Genomic DNA, 21,973 nt, shown 5'->3' with positions numbered 1-21,973 from the left:
AATTAGATTAGCCCAAAACTTAATAAGCCTTCTAGGGATAAGTAAGTAATGTCGCACTGGATGTTAAGGTTTTTTACCTTTAAATTAAATCATGAAAAAAAAGTAAATTACACTCGTATTTTTGTATTTTTTTTTAATTACATTCGATATTTTTTTTATATTACTTTTACTTCTTTTTTTTTGTGTCGTTAATTAATATCAATTGAAATATATAAACATATGAAATTGTCTAACATTTTTGTCACACTTACACTCTTCGTGTTTTTTTTTTTTCAAATCGCACCCAATACTTCTTCCTTCTTTTTTACATTACTTTTATCTTCATCCTTTTAATGTCATTAACTAACATTAATTATGTGGACAGACAAAATTGTCCTAACACCTTTGTTAAATACTTAATAACAAATTAATAATTAATTTTGTAAATGAATTTTACTTAAGACAATAACAACTTTTTCTTTAACATTTGACTCTTACTTCATTATTGACTTATTGTTAACACTTGAAGAAAATGCAGTTCTTGATTGAAATATTATATCAAACACTTAGCCATTAAAAATAAATATTTCAAAGAAAGGAGTTAAAAATACAAATGTAAGAACAAAACATTAAATTTTGAAGCAAATGATCATATTTAACCAATAGGCATGGTTGAGAATACGTTCAACAAAAATACAACAACCAAACGACCTAACACGCACAAAAAAATTAAACTAAAAAAATGAAATTAAAAAGAAATTAAAATTTTATATTTTTAGTTGCTTAAAATTCTAAAAATTTAAATTATTCATAAAAAATATCCAAACAATGAATTTTAGATTAAAAAAATTTAAATTCTCTAATAAATTAATTTTTTTTTTAATTAAAATTTTGTATCCAAAAGCACTATGAAGAATCTCCCTAACAGCATTTATGAACAGTCCCGCCAAACCCTCCATTGCTACCAGGAATATAAAAAGAGGCAAGCTGGTCACCTTGCTTGAGCCCACGCTGAGACTTGAACTCTTCTGTGGACTTCCGTTGACAAGGACGGATATAAAACTAGATTTAACTATAGCATACACCCACCTTCTCCATTTCCACCCAAAACCCAACTTTGTCAACATAAAATCCAAAACTATATATATTAACGCATGGTTCCAAAATTTTATTTTTGAATAGTTATATGTTTCCATAAATTAACTATTGTTACCTTAGAAAGAAGTCACGTACAATATTGATGAACACACACAACACATTGATATGCTTTCGAATAAAGTGATTGTTGCATTGATTTGTTGACGAAAATGCAACGAGCAATATCATCCAACACACATTATTACGTACATAATTGATGGAATATGCATAACATCACTCGATGGAAAATGCACAATATTAATATCGAGCTTTATGCAAAACATCATTTTCAATGTAGGGAATATATTTATAATTGAATTCTCTTATTTTTTACAAAGAAGAAAATAAATTAAAGGTTAAAATTAAGTGTAAGGGGGAAAAATTAAGGTTAAAAGAATAAAAAAATGGGAGTGCAAGATCAAGGGTCAAAGAATAATGAAGATGGAGGATCAAAAAAGAAGATTTAAAGAATAATGAAGATGGAGGATCAAAAAAGAAGATTTAAAGAATAATGAAGGAGAATACAAAATAAGATTTTTATTATTTTTATACAAAAAGATATTTTAATAATAAAAAACATTATTTATGAATTTAGTCCTTGTAAGTTTTTTTTTCAATTTTATGAAAAGTGAACAAAAAATACAAAAATTAAAATTAAAAAATGAAAATACCAAATTATTATTTAAACAAAATAAAAATATATCAAAAGACAAGAGGGGTGTACGTAAAACTTTAGGCGTGTAAATAGTAAAATTCAAAAGTGATCAAGCTTCACTAAGGCAATTGCTATTTTCTCTCTTATTTTTTGCTTGTACACTCTTCTTTGCTTCTTTTTTGCAAACTATCCTCTTAAACACATTCCCCCTCTCCTTTTCAAGAACCTTCGGATCAGGTTTGATGACAGGTCCTCCAATTGTTGGAATTCAAAACTATTGTCATAGACATTGCCGAAAGCACTATCATTGCACCAAAATTCATAGCTGGAAATCCACATAAAATTTGGATAGCACAACAGAGGTTGTTGTCATTGTTGGTCTTAATAACATAGTTGTCGACCATCACACTATTGAGGTGGGTTTTGATTGAGGAGGATTGAGAGAGACTCATGGTTAGAATTAGGGGTTTTCATTGCTGGAAAACCTTTTTTGTTGTAGGAATCATAAGTTTTGAAGGATTTCCTAACCATGTGTTTGGATGAAGGATTTAAAAATTTCTAAAAAATTCAAATGCACAACATTTTGATTGTCTTGATTTAAATTCCTTTCATTTTGTAAATATTTTGTTTAGATGAGGCAATTCAATTGCTTGTATTTTAATTTCTTTGTTTGGATAAAGTAATTCAATTTCAATAAAATTCAAATTTTCATTTTTAAATATTTATTTAAAAATTAAAATTTCAATGTTGAATGAAAATAAATATGAGTCATTTTTTAAACAATTAAATATTCAAAATAAATTGAATGCTATACAATATTTAATAATCAATTTTTTTAATATTTAATAATTAAATTAATAAAAATAATTTTAATACTAAATAATTTTGAATCTTACACAATATTCTTGTAATAACACAAAAAAAAACTTGAATTAAACGGTACTCTGTAAAATTAAAGATAAATGATATGTAATTCCTTGTTCTTGTTAAAAAAAATTCAATTAACTAGTTTTACAATAATTTTAAAAAACATATTGAAATTAAACAATTACGTAATTTAAAAACAAAATTCAAATATTAATATTAATTTCATTGTTCATAAAAAAAGAACATACTTCAATCCATATCAAGACCTAAAATTATTGCAGTTCAAACATATCCACTGTCCATCATTCTTAGTCTCTTGGCAATAGAGAAAATTGCTAAACCATGATCAGGATTTACATGTAGAACATAGACACGCGATTCCACTAAGTTCACCTCATTTAACAAGTCACTGATATCACTTTTTGTGGCACCAGGAGGGAAAACAGCCTTGTAAGAGATCTTGGCACGTTTCCTTGACATTGCATCCCCCAAAACAGAAACTCCATTCCTTCCATTGTCATCATCTACGTAAATGGCAATTACCTTCGTCGATCTGTAATAATCAACAAAGTCTACAATTGCATACATCTGCAAATAGTTGTTCTGAGTGGTGCGAACGAAATACGGATATTGTAGAGCAGATACAGTGGGATCAGTTGCCCCAAATGATAAAAGAGGAACATGAAGTTCATTAACAACATGAGATATGACATGAGCTATTCCAGATGGCAGTGGACCAACAACAACAACCACATCATTATCCATCAACTGCAGAGCTACATGATCAACAAGATTTATCAAGCTCGTTTACTCCACCTAACTAGGACAAAACATGGATATATAGTTGCTTAGGTACTTTTGATGTTGTTTTCGAATCAGAATCTGATGAAAGTTTTACCTTGATAATCAATATTAACTTTCAATGCAAACTTTTGTTATGAAGATGACCGAGGTAAACTCTAATTTTGATTGGAAAACAACACTGAAATTACCTAAAGAACTATTTATAAATGTCCTAAGTATTAATCAAGCATAATGTTTTTGGTCCAATACAGATTTTCTAGGTTTAGATAGTCAAGAAAAATGTCACTTGACAAGATTGGTAAGATTAGCTTGACTCACATTACAGGGACCATGAGATCATAAGCAGTGAGAAAAGAGTCAATCTTGACCATTTGAACTTTAACATACATAAAGTTGTCAAGCAAAGTCAAGAAAAACCAATTTGGTAAGAGAGAGATAGCCACTGAAATTTCAAGTTTTGGCAAATACCATTGTTCCAAGAAAAGCACTGCAATTTGTATCATGTAAAATTACTTGCAAATCAATGCCAAGGAGACTGCTAGTGCTGAAATTAACATCCTTAACAGCAGCCATAATCGCAGGTAAAGCTAATCTTCCAATTACAGAACCCATAGTAAAGAGGGCACCAAACTTCACAACCTTGGGTCTAGAAGAAACAGTGGAATTCACACTGGTAGGTGAAAATGCCAAATACACCAATTCCCTTGAACCCCCTAGAAAATCATGCAATTCGAGAAATTCAAACATATTTGTTTCTCTATTTCTCCTTGATGCATATTCACAAACATATGGTGCTGACAACCTATCTCAACTCCAAACCCATCCAATTCCACAACCACCAACATATCAAAATCATTAAAACAAAATAAATGAAATAGAAAACAAAACATAAATCAATAAAATCAGCCCTTAAACCCCACATTGCATTACAAGACAGTAAATCATTCTCACAAATAAATAAGTAGAGTATCCATTAACGCTGCCCTCACCAAAATTTATTAAGGACAAAACACAAACTAAAAACCCCAATCATAAAAAAAAACCAGCTTGATGATGTTCAATTGCATGAACCCTGAAAATCGAAAACTCCTTGATCAAAATCAAAAAAATGGTGCAATAAACAATTAAGAAAAAATGAAGAAAATGATTGAAGAGAAAGAAGTGTGGAAAAGGAAGAGGCGATGGCGTGGATCAGTGAGGCGTAGACAAACCTGGAATCAAAGAGCAGAGAGAGAGAGAGGTATAGCTCGTGACGCCGCGGAGGTGTAGCTCATGACGCCGCTGAGAGAGAGAGTTACGAAGAGGAGGTGTGGTTGAGAGGGAGAGAGAGCTGGTCTGAGGAATTTTAATTCCTCAGCTTTTTGTGAGAATTTGAAATGCTCTTAAGTTAGTATATTAAAATGTTTTATAAAAAGGACAGTATTTTAATTACTCTTCAAATATCTCATCCAAACAAATTACATTGTAGAAAAGTATTTTAATATCCTTGTTAAAATACTTCACCTGCTTTAATTTCCCTATCCAAACACATTGTAATAGATTTCATCAGTGTGTTGGTGCATATAGTGTGGATTAGATTGATGTAGAAGATCTAAATGCTTATCTTACGATGATGAAGGTGATATTGATAAGAAAACTAATACTATTTTTAAATTGACTGCATGGAGTTTAGGTTATTGTTTGTGTTGGTGTTTGTTACTGCTAATGGAAAACTGTTATTCAGATGCGATGAACAATCGGTGTGGTGGTGTGGGAAATGTTTAGTATATTCGCAAGGGTAATTTGGGGGAAAAGGGGGAAAGGGGGTGTATAAATAGGAATGTAAGTGTAAATAGCAACGACCCAAAGTTAACTCGTTAAAGGCTGCTATGACCCAACAAGTACCATCATGGCCTGCAGATGTGGCCCAAGCCCCAATAATTTGCTAGGAGTTGATATTGGCTCCTGCATCATTTGCTATTGGACCTTCTTCCTTATCCTTGCACCCTCAACCTTCGTCCCAAATCTAAACCTGTGTCGAGCCCTAATGTCAATGGCTTCCTGCACATGATATGAACCTTCAAGGCTCCCTACGTGCGTGACTTATTAGTGTGGGGCTGTTGTTTGGGTCATGCAAATATGTTGTTGGTATGACAGTGGCTTAGGTGATCAATAACAACAGTGACGTGATGGAAAGTGGTGATCTGGTGTTTGATGATGGTTATGGTTGAGGATGTGAAGTGTTCAAAGGAAGAAGAAGTGGCAAACATGCAGGGTGTTAAAAAAAATAAACAACAAAAATATGATTCTATTATTTATTTTTTTGTACCCTCCATAAACAAATGAAATACAATTTCGTTACATATGTAGAATAGAATCGTGTTTTCATGTAAGGATATTTAAAAAAAAAACAAATTACTTGATAGGATCCAATAACAATGATGTCTGATCAATAGCAATCCTCAAATTTGCTACACACGTAAACTATACTAGTCTTCAATTCGGCCCATGCTTGGGCTTGATAATACAAAATTTAGAATTCTTTTAATAACATTACATTAATATATTATATAAAATGAAAATATTACATATTTAGTGAGACACTGTATAACGCAGTAAATAAGACGAAAAAATTAGCACATTTCTAAGCATAATATAATTGAATTAATAACAAAAACTAAATATTTTTTTAGTATTTCAAATATAAATGAAAATGAATTGTTCTAGTTAGATATTTTCTAACTTGTTTAATATGTAACGACCCTATTTTACTTTTATATATGTTTTTTTTTGTCTCTAGTGAATGTAGGATAAAATGTTGGGAAGACCAAACAACTATATGTTAACATAGGTGGTAGTGGCTCGTATTCTTTAACTAAGTGATTTATAATTCGAATATTAGTTGATCTTTGGATATGAAATAAATTATGTTAGAAGAAAAATATTCACCTTGTGAACACTCATGTTCCGTGATGAAAATTAATTATCACCTACTTTGTACCAATATCATAATTAGAAAAAAAAAATGTTGGGAGACAGGTTTGAACCCATTTTCTTTTGCATCTTTTTTCATTAACTCTTCACCGGGTGTTTAACATAAACATATAAAAGAGAAATTTTATATTGAAAAATTTGTGAGGAACTTGGGTTTAATCCACACAAAATACACTCTTGGATATGAACGAAGAGTTTAAATGTGTTTAAGTCTCAAATTGATGATTAATTTCATAATCAACTCAAAAAATTGAAATTTGTAGAAATATCTTAAAATCACATTAGAAAGCCAAAATGTCCTTATTAAAATGATTAATAAAAAGAAATTTTAGTTATATTCGTATTTTTTATAATGAAGAGAGATAAAAAGGAGAAAGAAATATGACAATATTGTGACAGATAGAAATAAATAAATAAAATTATAAAAATAATGTAAAAATAAAAAAATATAAAACAGCCCTGAACTTTTGGTGTCAACCATTTTTGGAGAGATTATCTTCTCAACAGGCAAAAGTTCCCACTAGACCTCGTTTTTGTCAAGAACAGTCGCCATCAACTTAGATGCATCTTATTTTTTTATGGTCCACCGCAATGTATGCAACCAAAATGGGCCACAAGTATACATGAATGATCCATCATCTAACATATGAGCCCACATGTAAAATTGACCCTTCATTCTATTCCAATTAATGTGCGAAACACAATGGGCCCAATTGGTTGCTTGCGGCAAGACAATAGGGCCATTATTCAATTAATAGTCCATATTTGCTCACTTCTCTGTCTACAAGGAAGGTAGCCCCTACAATGGAAAAGGGCCAGAGAGCCTAGTCTGCCCTTAGATTGCATTCCTTTATATTTCCTCTAGTTTCCAATACAAGCAATAAAATATTTAGATATTTTGATTTTAAATAAAAATAAATTTAACTAAATTTATTATATTTAAAGAGATTATTTCTAAAATGTTGGTCATTTATTTGAGATTTTATTTCTAATGACTCTTTTTTTATTCTTGATATCAAGTTTTAATCAAGAATAATTTGAAAAGAAAACTTATTTATTTAAGTGAGATCAATAAAATTAAATAATATTAACTTTTTTTTTAATTAGTGTGGAGTTAATTTTTATTTTGCTTACAATCGAGATCGGAGCGAGTAAATAATAATAACTTAGTTACAATGTTTTAAATGTTTTTTTATAGATAAAACTAATGTTTCACCTTAATAAACAACACTAATTTTTAATATTAAATTTTATTTAATGAATTATTGAGGTGAAAATATAATTTAAATAAAAGAAACATAAAAAGCTTAAGATATTACACTTAAATTTTGTTTTAAAAACTATTTATACATTTTCATCTTAAAATCTCATTTTTAGAATAATTTTAACATGAAATTCCTGATTTTATAATTTTTACAATAATTTAAAGTTTAATTCTTGTTGTCCTTAGTTTAAAAGGGAAGAGTCTCTTCTAGTGAATAATTCACTTTAGAAGATAAAGTAAATAATTTCAAATCATTGATATAAAAAAAATTAACCGCCATGAATGTTACATGTATATGTGTGAAAAAATAATAGTGAATATGTTAAAATATTAATATTTGGTTTTCTTATTAGTAACTAGATTTACTTACATTCTTTTTTATAGGCTACTTACTTTACTCTTTCTTATTTTAAAAGAGCCAAATCATATTAAAAGATGATTAGTTTATGACAATTTTCATATAAAATTTTATCTTTCATCAGTTTTTAAACTTTTAATCTGCTAATCTCTCCTAATAATTAATCTCATGTTGTTAGTTATTTTTTTTATATTTAAAATATGTAAAGCTACATAGAATACCTCTCCGCCCTAGTAATTATAAATTAAATGAGTTGACTGACTGAATGTGGAATGGATCATGAAGTTTGAACTGAATTATGGGAAGATTTTTAAGTAAGTAACACATGATGAACACATATGCCTTTTCTCAGCTACAATAGAACAAAACCAGTAAATGGTAGGTTCGCAATCATTGGTCTCTGGATTTTTTCTTCTTCCATATCTTAAAAGAGAGACACCTTGGTAGTTGGTATATAAATTGTTAACACTTATGTCACTATTTCCTTTTCCTTTAACTTATTATTGTAAAAATTACGAGAATTCAACACCCAAACCCGGTATAATCATCAAATTAGAAGATAGTATATTTTTAAAATATATATCATAATCAATAAAAAAGGTGTGATTGGATAATAATGTACAAATCATTCATAGGCCAAAAAAACTGCAGCATTTTCTGCAATGCTGTCCAACATCTCTGTCTATTATTATTTTATTATCCTAATATACGGAACTTTGTTAGTTTTTTTTCTAGTTGATCATCCCTAGACTCAGTTGTGTATGGGAGGCTTTCTCTTTGCTGGAGAATAGTCCATCTCAGTTATCTCTACAAGGTCATGGTAGTGCTCCTCAGGGACATCTTTGTGCTTCGAAGTGCTCAATGTATTCACATTTCTAGTATTGCCATTTACCGAGGGGTCAACCTTGGACTCTTCCACATTCTGTCCATAACACATATATAATATCAGTAAGAGGAAAAAAATAAAAAGAAATTGCAAGGTTTACATTTAAGTTGAGACCTACAATATAATATATGGTATAATTTGATTTTTTTTTTCCTCTAACACCAACCTTGGAGAGGGATTGGGCTGTGGAAACGGGAGTGTTAACGAGTTTCCTATTCTTTATGTTTCCTGCAGCAAACATAAGAACATTCAAGATATGCTAAATACTAATTACATCTATGTATATATATAAAAAAGGGTTGGCACTTATTAAATTTGTTATATTTTGCTATGTTTTAATTAAACCAGAAACGAAGTGAACAAGAATGAAGCCTTGCATAATTTTTATGCATAATAACAAAATTTGAAGCCATCTGGAGTTTATGGGACAACTTGCACTAAGTAATACTTGGTCTAGTACTTTGTAAGACTGTGAATCATGCTTGTATTATGAGGAGAAACAAAGGAAAAAAAAAAAAACTAATGGGGGCTTGAAAACTAATGGTGTCTAGGCCTATGCCGTCTAGGTCCATAGTAATCTTCATGAATGTTTGGTAACTTGTTGTTTGATTTTCTGAATACTCTAGAGGCTCTTTTCTTGTGGCTACCTGTGCATGCGTTGTCTTTGCAGAGAGAAGCTTCCTCAGTATCAGTGCTACTTCTTTTCAACAAAGTACTTTCTCCATCCTGTAGTTAGAAGAAGTGAACTTTTACATTAGCATCCATAGAAATATGAAAGCATGAAAGAAGGTTGGAGTTTGTTAAAGAGATGAATGGATAAAACTACAAAGTAAGGATCACCTACATGTTGTTTCTGTTGCTGAACTGCTGAAGACACTTTCCCTAGACGAATCCCTGCAACAAAGAAGGAAATATTAGGAATCCAAAAAGAAGGCCTAATTGAGTGGACTGCTGCTGAAAATATTGCTTTAACTAATTATAATTACCTTGAGTTTTTGCAAGGAGGAGTGACAAAAGCAGAAGAGAGACCACAAAAGAGGGCTTCATTTTGAAAGAAAAATCTTGGGAAGAAATGAGCAGGTTAATCCTTAAACAAAGAGGGTAGAGTTTTCTTCAGGTTTTTCTTCCTTTCTATTCAAAGAAGAGCTTAGCTGAGTAATAATTTGGAAGTTATGAGTGGTTGATGGGATGAAGAATAGATAGATGGCAGCTTATTACATATATAGTGGCGTATAGGGGTCCACATCGAAGTTCAGCTTAAACTAATAGTTTTTTACTTCCCTTTTTAATATTAGTTGTCTTATGGCACCCCTCAAAGTGCCAACTGCCACCCTATATCAATGGAAATTGCTAATCATTTGAAACTCCAATTATTTAATTAAGCGAAGGTTTAGGTGTTAAAAAGGTTTTGAAGTTAAATGATAGAAAAATGTTAAACAACAACGATGTTATTAATGGCTAGGCACTAGATATTATTCACTGCATTAAACTATAAAAAGTATGTCCAGACCTAAGTAAAATGGAAAATGAGAAGTCTAAAAATAAACAGGAATAGATAAATAAAATGGAAATCTAAAAAGAATGACAATGATATATAATCATATCTGTATATCATATAGTTTATCAATATTTATTATTGTTCTTTTATTTCATGTTTCTCATCACATCACATTATATCATATATTTATATTTTTGCTTTTTGTATTGTTACAACCCTCTCTTGATGTTAGCAAATATTTGGTGTCCTCCAATTTTTTTTCATCCCAAAAATGGTACATTTACTTTGGGGAATGGTACAGTAAAACAAAAATTCATGAACTCTATAATAATGCATGTATATAAGTTTGCCTGCAATTGTACTATTCTTTTTCTCTTCTCTAACATGAATGCAAGCTTCAATGTTTGCAAATTTCCATGATGCCAGACTTTTCTTCTGTCTCGTTCACTTTTGTGCAATAAGAGTACAAGACCATGTTTTCCCTATGTTCATTTCGTCGCCTTTTGGACACTGTCTCTTCTAGAAGACAACCTAATGGATTTGCTCATTTCCAAGCTTGATAGCATAGCCTATCTCTCATCACCAAAAGTTTTTTAATTACTTGCTCTAGCTTCGTAGCTAGGTAGGAAGTTTTAGTTAAGATCATAGCGTACAGCTTGTTGTACACTCTTATCCCTGCACACCACGCATATATAAATAGTTAAACTGTCTTATTTTTGTGATCATTAATCTTATGAGATTTTGTTAATTAAGTTTCAATATGCATATATCCATCACTATTGGAAGAAGAAATTAGTGGCAACTTGTTAAGTTTATTCTTGTTGAATGAAATACTTCCACTATAGATCAAAATTTATAGTTGGTTGATCATAGTTTGTACTTTTACGAGAGTTGAACTTTCACTACTCCAGCTCTCATTGATTTACTTAATTTGTTTCACCTGCCACTTGTTAGACCGAGTATTTATTATTAGACCAAGACATATAAATGCCAAGCTACATTCTTTTCAGGCAGCTTTCGATTCAACTATTCATTCAGACCTTATCGGTAACGGTTCTCATCTGATCCAACAATTCTCATCAATGAAAACTGAAACGTGTTTCAAATTTAATTAGGTGATAGTATATCGGTATTGGTTCACATGATCACATCTGATCCAACTATTCTTATCAATCAAAATTGATGAAACGTGTTTGTAATTTAATTAGGCGATTAAAACTAAAGATGATATAGAGTTTGATCCTGCCATATATCCACAGAAATGTCCAATTACAAACTTAAATATGATAAAAATATTTCTCAAGTATAGTCTACAACTCAATTCACAGGAATATATATATTAGAGTATAAATGTGAGATAAAATTTTATATTGAATAGAAACAGAAAAATTGAAGATTATATAAATAAGGAGAAGACATATTTTAAATTAAAATATGGTGTAAGTTCATCATGTGATTGCTTATAGTTGTGTAAATTTTTTCGATATTTATTCCCCTCAATTCCTCAACAAGATGGACATAAGTAGGTGCATTGTGCTTCCGCAGTTACAAGGCATGGAAGAGCATCAATTAATTAGGCAACAAGAAAGTGGCATTATTGTGAGAAGGAAGGTTGAATCATGGCAATGCCTACGTAGGATTTTGTCGCGTAGTTGCCTTGCGAAGGGAAGGAAAGGACCAATCCACGTGGACGTCGACATCTCGGGGTGAAGTGGCACGCCAATCACCACGTGGGCACAGCAACTTCACGCACGCTGTTGCACCTCTGGGATGCAAGAAACACATTGGTGGCGACGTTGTCAGAATTTGTCATGTGTGGGACTATGGACTCACCTTCATTTTATTCAATTCGCTCTACTTCCTCTTTCAAATATTCAAGTAATTGATAACCGATTAGATCATCTGAGATTATTTTAGTTTAATTAAAGTTCTCACCTTTGTATTATGAGTAAGTAATTGCTCAAAAAATATTTTATCATACATAATCATCTTCTTCTACTTAATAAGATTGTTGATAGTGAAGATAATTATCATTTATAAAAAAATATTCAAGTAATTTTATTGTTTTTCTCTTTTTTTACTGTTTTTTTAAATAATCCTATTTGAGATATGTCGAAACGACATAAGGGGATTCTAAATGTGAACTCTTGTTTGACCAGAGATTCTAACCTTAGAAGATAATGTTCTAGATAGTAGTCTTTTGGTTAGCCTCAATCCTGATTTATAGTCGCCCATATCATTAGGGAAAAAATGATTCTACCTATCAACGTACATGCGATATTGTTCTGCACGTAATTAAAGGTGTACAAATTTGTCAGAGATACACGAGTGTTGCACACATTGATATGTGCTTATATAAGTGTTGAGTTTAGGTTTTTTTTTTACAGTTTAGAATTATTTGTATTCTGTAACAGTTTGATCTGAACTATACAGAGAAAAAAATGTTTTGTGGATACTAAAAATTATAGTGTATATATCCTGCATGTTAGAAAAGCACACAAGAGATAATTAATAATGTAACTAGTAATATATACGTTGGAATAGAAAGAAAATCATGTTAATATCAATTAATGTGATTTTAACATGATTCACGTTTAAGAATTGATTGAGTTTTTGAAGCAATTACATAACCTTTTCCTTCGATAAAAAGATTTTATACGGAATTTTATTACTAGTTTTTAGAATCAAAACATTTAAAATAAGTTACATCATTTACAATTAATTTAATTTAAAATCAATTTTTTGTCTGTTTGATTTGGCGTCTGCAATTCTGCATCAATGAACGATCCGACACGCGTATGAAGCTGGAGAAGCTAGTATTTCTTGTTAGCTCCTGATTCATTATTACAAATTAAACTTTAACGTAGATTTATTACAAAAAAAGGTAAATCCCAACACAAATCCAAACACGCTGTTTACAAACTAATTAATTAAACAGAGAAATAAATTAATAATTTAGCCTAAAATGTATAACAGACTCTTGAAAAACAATGTGTCAAAGCATGTTTCTTTTGTCAGAAATCAATTTGTCACGTTATGCACATATATTTATGATTAAATTAATTGAAACACATAATTTAATTACATAAAACGACTAAAATAAAAAGGTTATTGTGGAATTCCAGAATATATGTCGCCATGACCACGGATGAGTGTGTTTGCCTCTGTACCGCACCAAACGGACTTCACTCTAATTTGGTGAAAGTTAACATGGAGCACACACTTCATCAAATCATGCTCATGCATGATTGAAATCTCTCTCTCAATATTGGCAATTGAAGATGAGAAAGAAACTACTGTTGCCAATTGGTTAGGGACCTTGTGGAACGCATATATAGCAACTATTACCACGACTTAGGTTATGCTAGTCTTTGGGAACGTGACTTTAGGAATTTCAATGCATATATATTTTCCAATTTGTGAAACGCATATATAATAACTGTTATAACATCTTAGGTTATACGGTATTTGGATATATTTTGGGAATGAGTTTTGAGAATTTCAATACATATTTCTAAATTTCAATATACATAATGAAGAAAAATGAATTTATTGTTTTAAAAGTAAAAGTACTTTTGCTGTAAAAGAAGGTAAAAATACTTTTAAATTACCCTAACTAGTAACCAAATATGTATTTCCATACAACTTTTCCACCTTTATTTTTATGTACTTTTGCTTTATATAATACTATTGGACAGTACATCAGAAAGATTCAAACTCACATATATGAAAAAAATGAGAATTCATATCAAAATTCTAATTACTTAAGCCAATTTACATTGACTATTTGCTATTTTTTTAAAATGAATAATATATAGACGCCTTAATGTATAAAATACCTTATTATTAATAATTATTATTTATTTTATACTCAGGTCATTTACTTATTATACTTATGTATATTTTTTTCTCTTACCACTCTTTCAATTTCAACTTTAGGCTATAATAAAATGGCATTGAAGTGTCAATTGACTTTTCCCTATTTTTAATGCATGGGAGGGACCTGGACGTTAGTAAGCTTTCAATAGTTTTTTATTTTTAGTCCACGAGACTTAAGAGTAAATTGAATTTCACACGAGGATGAACCAGTTAGTTTTTTTTTTTATGTCAGAAATTACGGATATTTTTTAATTTATTGGATAAAAGATTAATTTTGTTCTCAACATGATTTTTCATAATCTTTCGTTAAATAATTTTTTTTATGGAATTTAACTCATGGGAACGAGCTAGCTTCAAATTAAATAAAGGGTTTCAAAAGTTAAATTTCTTTGGCAAGTTTGAATTCTTTAAGAAAACAAAATCCGACATTGAGACGTCACTTTTGAGACTAAGAATTTGGACTGCCTAACAGTTGAAAGGTGTACCCACCTTTCTTTGTCTCTCTTTATTTTGTGTTTGATAAAGACCAAAACTTGTACGTGATTTCTGATTACGTGCCTGTTCATAACCAAACAATCCAGCTTTGGTGATGTTATTCCTTTGTTTATACACGGATTTCCTTCGACAAAACCTAGCAAAGTCCTACAATCCTATCATACTTTTCGTTATTAATTTAATAATTTATATAGAAACTCCGTTTTACATACTATACATATTGTAGTAGTTGTACATTTGGTGTTTTATATTATTTATAAGGGTTTAAATGTTTAGTTCATGAGTTTTATTTGATTGAGTACGTAAGAGTATTTACTATTTACAGATCGATATTTATTTTATAGTTTCCCAGATATCCTGGATGCTGATTAATTTATTCACTCCACGCCCCTTGGATAAACTAGAAGAGTTTCAAACTATATAATATATGCTTCTTTTTTGTTGGACACACACACACACAAGCATATCAATTTAAATTTTAAAACACAAAATTAGTTTCATAAATATCACTAGCTAGCTACGGACTTTTTCTCTGAACAATTTCAATAAAAACTTTATGTTTATTTCTATAACCTTTTATTCAATTTCAATTCGTGAAGATTAAGGTTTTCTAATGAAAATTTATTATCTAATTATTAGAGAGAATTTTTTAAAAGATTTGTTACACTATCACAAGATTTGGGATACTACTACTAAATGCAAGATGACATATTTAGTCATTAGTCGTTGGAGCCAGCCTAATTATAGGGCTGTCAAAATAGTCCAATCTGATGGCATAAATGGTACCATCCGATGAAACGATGGTTTAAAATAGGACATGCTCGATCTTAACCATGAGGTTAAAAAAGAATTGAGCTGTTGGACCAGGGCAAACCCTTGAGCTGTTGGTCCCAAAATTATCAAACCTATTTGATTCAATATTATTATTCCTAACATGGTGTTGATGGTGAAATCACCTGCAAGGTGATAAAAGTGGAAGAAGTGTTTCTTGAGAAAAAGAGAAACAGAGTGCTATGAAAGATCAGGGTTAACTTTTTATTAATGTTTTTAATAATTAATAATTTTTAATTAATTTATAACTAATTTAATAATTCTATTAATCATAATTATTTTTTAATAACTTATTAGAAGAATTAAAATCACCAATTTATAAAATTAAAAGGATTAAATGTTATAATTAAAAATGAGAGAGACTAAAATTATAAATTTAAAAAATTAAGGGACAAATATTACGATTTAGTCTTTTTTTAATTAACATGTATATACACCCAATCCAATGACACAGGGCAAAAATATGTAGCCAATACAAAATTTTGACTCAACTCACTTTTCACATCTTAACTTGCCGGAAGACCCGTTTTTACAACACTACCTTGCAAGAATGTTGGTAATAGTTTAGTTGAGATATATATAAATGCCAATATTGATGAATGCAAGATGTTTTATTTTTACACCCTACAAGTATAAGTGTATATATTGATATTTACCAACTTGCGTGATCTTAAATTTAACTACTCTGCTTAATTCCATCTTATTAAGCCTTTTTTATAAATAAAATTGAATACAATCTCTTACATCTACAAAGTAAGCGTACGTGGGAATAATTTGAGATCAGCAATTCAGTTACCACTTCTTCAAGAGAGGGGAGACAGAGAAATCTTGTCTTAAATTCTTCATGTGGGGGAGGCCGCAAGTCGATTTACTCATCAATCAATTCTTCCACGTACACACATGAACAATCCATTATTTCACGTTACCATTTTATTAACTTAATTAGTCATCACAATTATCTTATATATGATGGGGTAGAGTCCAACATATATATTATTGTTTCAAATTTGAACAAACATAGAAGCTAAATTAGGTTTAAAATGTCATTATTATGAACTATGAATAGGATATAAAGGAAAGGTGATCAACGTGAGGCAGCTAGAAAATGGATATATGGGGGAAACTACTTTGGAGTCGTACATCATACAGTTGCAATGCTAGTCAAACCAATTACAGAGGAAAACAAAGATAGCAAAAGTCATGCAAAGGGAGAGGGATAGCTATTGAACTTTTTGTGAGCTTGTCCCTTCATTGTTGTTGCAATATTTCTAGCTGAAACCAAAAGGTGCCATGATTCTATTAGAACTTAGATACATAAATTATATGGTTGGTCTCCATATATATCCTTCAAGATCTATTATTAATGTTATATTTCGGCTTCTCACAGTCCCATACCTATATGTTGTGACCCCCTCATATAGTCTCACATGACTTGTTCACATCGCATTATAGCACATGGGCGAAACACTGTCTAAACCGGGCCCCCATCTGACACAACAACCATGCACTCTCCCTAGACAATATTGTTTCGCGGCGGAGAACAAAGAAAATGAAGAAATAAATTAAGGTTGTGGTTGAAATTTATTATTTAACATGTCACGTATATACATACTTCCAGACACAATATTTGTCTAATAACTACTTTTTTTTTTATATATAAACAATAACTTTTTAGCCCCTGAGCTAGCAACTAACATGAATGAAACACAAAACACTGCATGGCCATAAGCGATGAGATGACAAATATCGATCATATGTCTTCTTTAGACTACTATCATATGCCTAAGTAGTGATTCTCATTGCTTAGACGCTGACATGAAAAAATATATCTCAATTTACCCAACAAATAACCAAGACAAGTAGACAACAAAAGGTGTATTACTGTATTAGTCTACTAGAGGGTTAGAATTTCAATTTCCTTTCATTTACTTAACAAACTGTCCCTAGAGATATAGTCTACTTATTCGGCCAACAAAGTTGACATATGGTGGGATCACCGACGAGTATGAATGTGATTTACGTGATTAGACCTAATTCTAACACTTCACCGACGAGCAGGACTTTACTTTAGGCTTAGTTCCTTTTGCAATTCTTCCCTTTCTATACATAGCACGTGAGTGTTATATATGACAATTGCATGGCATGAGGAGGTGGGGCAAATGCCTTTTTTCTGAATAATAGTTTTTCCTTTCGTCAAAAGCCTAAAATTGTGATTTGAATTTTATTATTTTGTAGAAATTTTGTTGGGCTCAAAGTGACTCTATTCTACACTACTACTAAAAACTAAAGAGAAAGCTACAAAGACAGGTAAAAGATAAACATTCATATTCTCATTGATATTTCAATAGAGTGCAAACATTACATTATATAGTAACACTAATAAATGACAACCATACACTTATCATTATCTAGTATTTTTAGGAAATATAAAATAAAACTGAATATTAAAAGGATAATATAAAAAATATCTATTCTTAAAAACATCTTATTTGGGCCTAGAAATTAAGACCCATGTTATCAAATTTCCTTGAAAAATATTAACTCTGATTTGGAGATGAAAGACAAAGCAAAAAGATTAAAAAAAAGGGAGGGAGAGGGAGGGCGGGGGGTTGAGTTTCTAAAAGAGAGAGAAAACAAATTAACATACTTAAAAATATTGGTGCTATTAATCTTATTTTCTTATTATAATTTTTATTTTATTCTTTACATAATAAACAGTAGAGCATATAATTTTCTTTGCATAGAAAAAAATATGATTACAGTTTTTTTTAATAGAAAGAGCATAAATTTTCATGTGCATTTTGTAAGATTTCTCTTTTGAAGAGAATCACCTTAGAAAGTTATCTATCCAACATCAATCTCCATGAAAAAGCCTTCATCTTAAGAGGCACAGATACCTCCACAGTTTATTATTGTACAGAGCTTAAAGAGAAGGGTTAGAGAAATCAAAATATGAAGACAAGTAGTGATCGTATGCAGATCTGGTGGAAAACGATTGCAAACTTTCACCAATCTATATTAAGAAATCATTTAATCTTTACATAGTGAAAACGAGGATATCATGTATCAAAGTTATGAAAATAACTCATGCTGCCACAAGAATATCTCATCTCCTCCAATTCCTTGTCTAGATTCAATCATTGCCTCGCCACTTTCCATCTAAAAATTAGTGCATTCTTATCATGTGAAAATTGAAAAATTCTAGGAAAAACATGTTTGAGATGTGCATTCCCTAGCCATATGTCATGCCAAAACTTACTACTCACCCTGTTTCTTACTTTCCTTGCAAAATTGTTCAAATGTTGTCACTATATTGAGGTAGATTTTGTATTTTCCACCTTCATTGGGAGGCACCTTATTATGGATTCATATCTATGTTCTTAGGTAATAAACCAAACCAAGCTAACTTTTAATCAACAAGACAATGCCATTTCTATTGGCCAAGAGATTGGGGCTGAATATTTCTAAATTTTTTACTCTTAATCCATCATATTCTTTAGATTGACAGATTTTTTTTACCAACGAACCCAAGCAATTTTATTAGAATCATTTGCTCCACTTTATAGAAAAGAGAACTCAATACTTCGAAGGGCCTTAACACTTTTGATTATTTTTTATAAAATATTTCTGTTATTTCAATAATTAGTTTTATTCGATACTTATAATTTAATATATAATTTTTCAGTTTCTAACTATCAATTAATTTTTCAGCTAGATTTGTCAAATATAACCTTTATTAAAAGCATCCTAAAAAAAGATAAAATGTAAAATGACAAACTAAACCGTACTGATTTAATAATATGATTCTATCTCCAAGTAAAAGATATTTATCCTTCCATGAATCGAGATGCATTTTGAAAGAATCCACCTCTGGCCACCATGTTTTCACTTTTCTTGGATCTACTCCTATAGCCAGCCTAAGAAATTTAAAAGGTACTATATAAGCAATGTTACAACAAAGAAATTAGAGTCAGCTACATTAAATGATCATCCACGTCAACCCCTTTATTACTCTTATAACATTAGACATTTAAACCTGACACCAATTCGAAGCATTTGAGTGCAACTTTTAATGTCCAAACCTTATGAAAAATTAGACTCCCTTATTAAGAGCGTTTCATGCAGGTATTAAGTGATAATGGGTTTAGGGAAGTCAACGATAGGGTCAAGACTCAAGAGTCTAGGTGCTTGTTTGCATTAAAGTTTTCAAAAGTATTTTTACTTTCAAACCCACAATTTTTCCTTCTCATTTTATGTATTGGAAGGTGCAACTTACGTTGGAATTTGCAAACATAATTTTGTAACTTTAAACCAAATATATCCTTGATAGGTACATTATAGTACCCGTTTCCATATCTACTGTTGAGTTTCGTACCCGCCCATACCCATGCACGGGTAGCAACAAAAATTGGATTTCTCTATATGTTGACCTTCAATTTATGACCTTTGGTCCAATAAGCGTAATAACCCTTTTGATTGTAGACCACCGTTGCAGAAACCTCACACTGTTCTATGAGTATGCCAGTAAAACCTATTTCACTTTACTTTAAAAAGAAGCTTATTATTGATCACGGCTTCGTAGGAGAAAATTGAAGTAAGAATTTTCGTAGGTTTCTGCTACAAAGGTTCTTTACGACAGATCAAGCGGATGCTTATCAATAAAGTCATATAGTTCATCTCCAATTGTAAATCCAAGCATTCTGGCCATATCATTTGCCTTCAATTTAGGCTTGGGAATGTTGTGATGCTTCAACCAAGAATACACAATAAAAACTTTCTTCATAACAAACAGTTCCAATGCCTCAGGATTGAAGACCACTCCCATTTTAATATTCATCTGCAACATAACATATAAATACTAAGTTAGCATCAAGCATGCTCCCTCTCTCTTTTTTTTTTTTATGCACACACACACAAAATGCACTTTTGAACATCACCTGATGTGGAACCAGCATTGCAGCATACCGAGCCAGTTCTCCAGCTCTCCAATCCAACAAAACTGGCAACCATGGATAAGTAGCATCAAGTCTCACAAACCACACCCTAATATCAGGATACTCTGATAGTTCTCGAGGATCGCGGGGATCTTCTCTAGTATAGTTGATGGTGAAGCCGATTGTGCGCTCAAGAAATTCTTTTGGTTTTACTGCAACATTCAATCCACCAGGCAGCAGCATCCAAGTTAACTATGAAAGTTAGTATCCCATAAGTAGCTAGCTAAACAATTTTCAAGCTTCATATTAACTTGCTTACCAGATAAAGGGGATTTCATGCCTGTTGCAGCTTGAAAAGGGGACAAGTCAAGACGACTAATAACATCATTGTCAATAGCAACTTCAAATCGGCCTTCAGTTGGGGGCAGAGGAGGTGCAGCTTTAGTTTCATCTGTAACAAAAGTCTGTTCAAGTATAGTATGATAATTTCATTAAATGCATAGAGCACTACAATATAGTAGTAGCACAATTTCTGCTAGTGCTAGTTACTAGGATTAAGGAGTAAGATTTACTACTGGATTGGTTCCTCCTAAGTTAGTGAGAAAATACGTAGAGTAAGAAATATAAAATTGTATCAATTGTTGATTTGAAATGAATTTAGACATACTTCAATTCCAATTCAGAGTAGTTTACTAGTTCCATACCACAAAAAAGTGTCACATTACTTAAGAATCGAGGTCAATAACGGTTTATAAATACTTTTCTCCGTCAACCTATTGAGATTATTTTCAAGAACTAAATCATGAAGGCTTGCAAAATATCTCAAATGTAATAAACTTAACAATGCAGCGATCTTGAGTTTAATTTATATACACTGTCGGCATATTTTTTTCGCTTTACATGTTTTTCATGATCATAAGAATTAGAAGGGACATTTAACACTAATATATATCCTTAATTCCCTTAAATGGTCTATATATGACATCATTATCATAGGTTATTGGTTAATGTTTACATATTTAACTTATTGAAATGAATCAGAAGAGCATAAGAAAATGGAAAAGAAAACGAGGGAATGATACTATTAGTGTTAGGAATTACCATCATCGTCAAATAAAGAGAGGTCGAAGTTGCCTTGGGGGTTGTAGGAAACTGAGATTGCGACATTTCCTCGCTGATACACAGGACGAGAATTTGGAAAGGGATGGGAAATTGGTTTGCAAAAAAGCCATGAAGTGGTTGGTTTTGGCAAAGAAGAAAGTGGAAGCAATGGTTTGCATTTGATGGGGGTAGTAACCATTAGTCTGCACTTTCGGGGTGTTGCAGGCAGAACAAAGCAGAGCAGAAGCGGTTAATACAGTTTCTATCTATCCACTAAATCCTCGCTCGGGCCTTACGTTTTCCCAATAATTC

General features: G+C 31.1%; 2 protein-coding genes across 4 annotated transcripts; both read right to left on the bottom strand.

The window, feature by feature from the left end:
• Window positions 1-8,586: 8,586 nt before the first annotated feature.
• Window positions 8,587-10,102, bottom strand: LOC114375495. Of its 2 annotated transcripts, none has more exons than XM_028333280.1 (5): window positions 9,910-10,102; window positions 9,768-9,817; window positions 9,571-9,649; window positions 9,042-9,151; window positions 8,587-8,959 (listed from the first exon to the last, which is right to left on the bottom strand). In XM_028333280.1, exons 1-5 carry the CDS (start codon window positions 9,968-9,970, stop codon window positions 8,789-8,791), a joined length of 471 nt encoding a protein of 156 aa, XP_028189081.1. In that variant the 5' UTR covers window positions 9,971-10,102; the 3' UTR covers window positions 8,587-8,788. The 2 variants fall into 2 exon arrangements, with proteins under 2 accessions (XP_028189081.1, XP_028189082.1); XM_028333281.1 differs by having other exon boundaries at window positions 8,603-8,959; window positions 9,090-9,151.
• A 10,064-nt stretch (window positions 10,103-20,166) lies between these two features.
• Window positions 20,167-21,973, bottom strand: LOC114375388 (protein CHLORORESPIRATORY REDUCTION 6, chloroplastic-like). Of its 2 annotated transcripts, none has more exons than XM_028333161.1 (4): window positions 21,662-21,973; window positions 20,880-21,011; window positions 20,564-20,772; window positions 20,167-20,463 (listed from the first exon to the last, which is right to left on the bottom strand). In XM_028333161.1, the coding sequence occupies exons 1-4, from the start codon at window positions 21,858-21,860 to the stop codon at window positions 20,257-20,259; spliced, it is 747 nt and encodes a 248-aa protein (XP_028188962.1). In that variant the 5' UTR covers window positions 21,861-21,973; the 3' UTR covers window positions 20,167-20,256. The 2 variants fall into 2 exon arrangements, with proteins under 2 accessions (XP_028188962.1, XP_028188963.1); XM_028333162.1 differs by having other exon boundaries at window positions 20,880-21,024; window positions 21,662-21,848.

The sequence above is a fragment of the Glycine soja genome, chromosome 11, assembly GCF_004193775.1.
Source record: "Glycine soja cultivar W05 chromosome 11, ASM419377v2, whole genome shotgun sequence".
Lineage (NCBI taxonomy): Eukaryota > Viridiplantae > Streptophyta > Magnoliopsida > Fabales > Fabaceae > Glycine > Glycine soja.
Note: the sequence above shows the minus strand (reverse complement) of the source record. Positions and strands in the feature narration are given on the sequence as shown.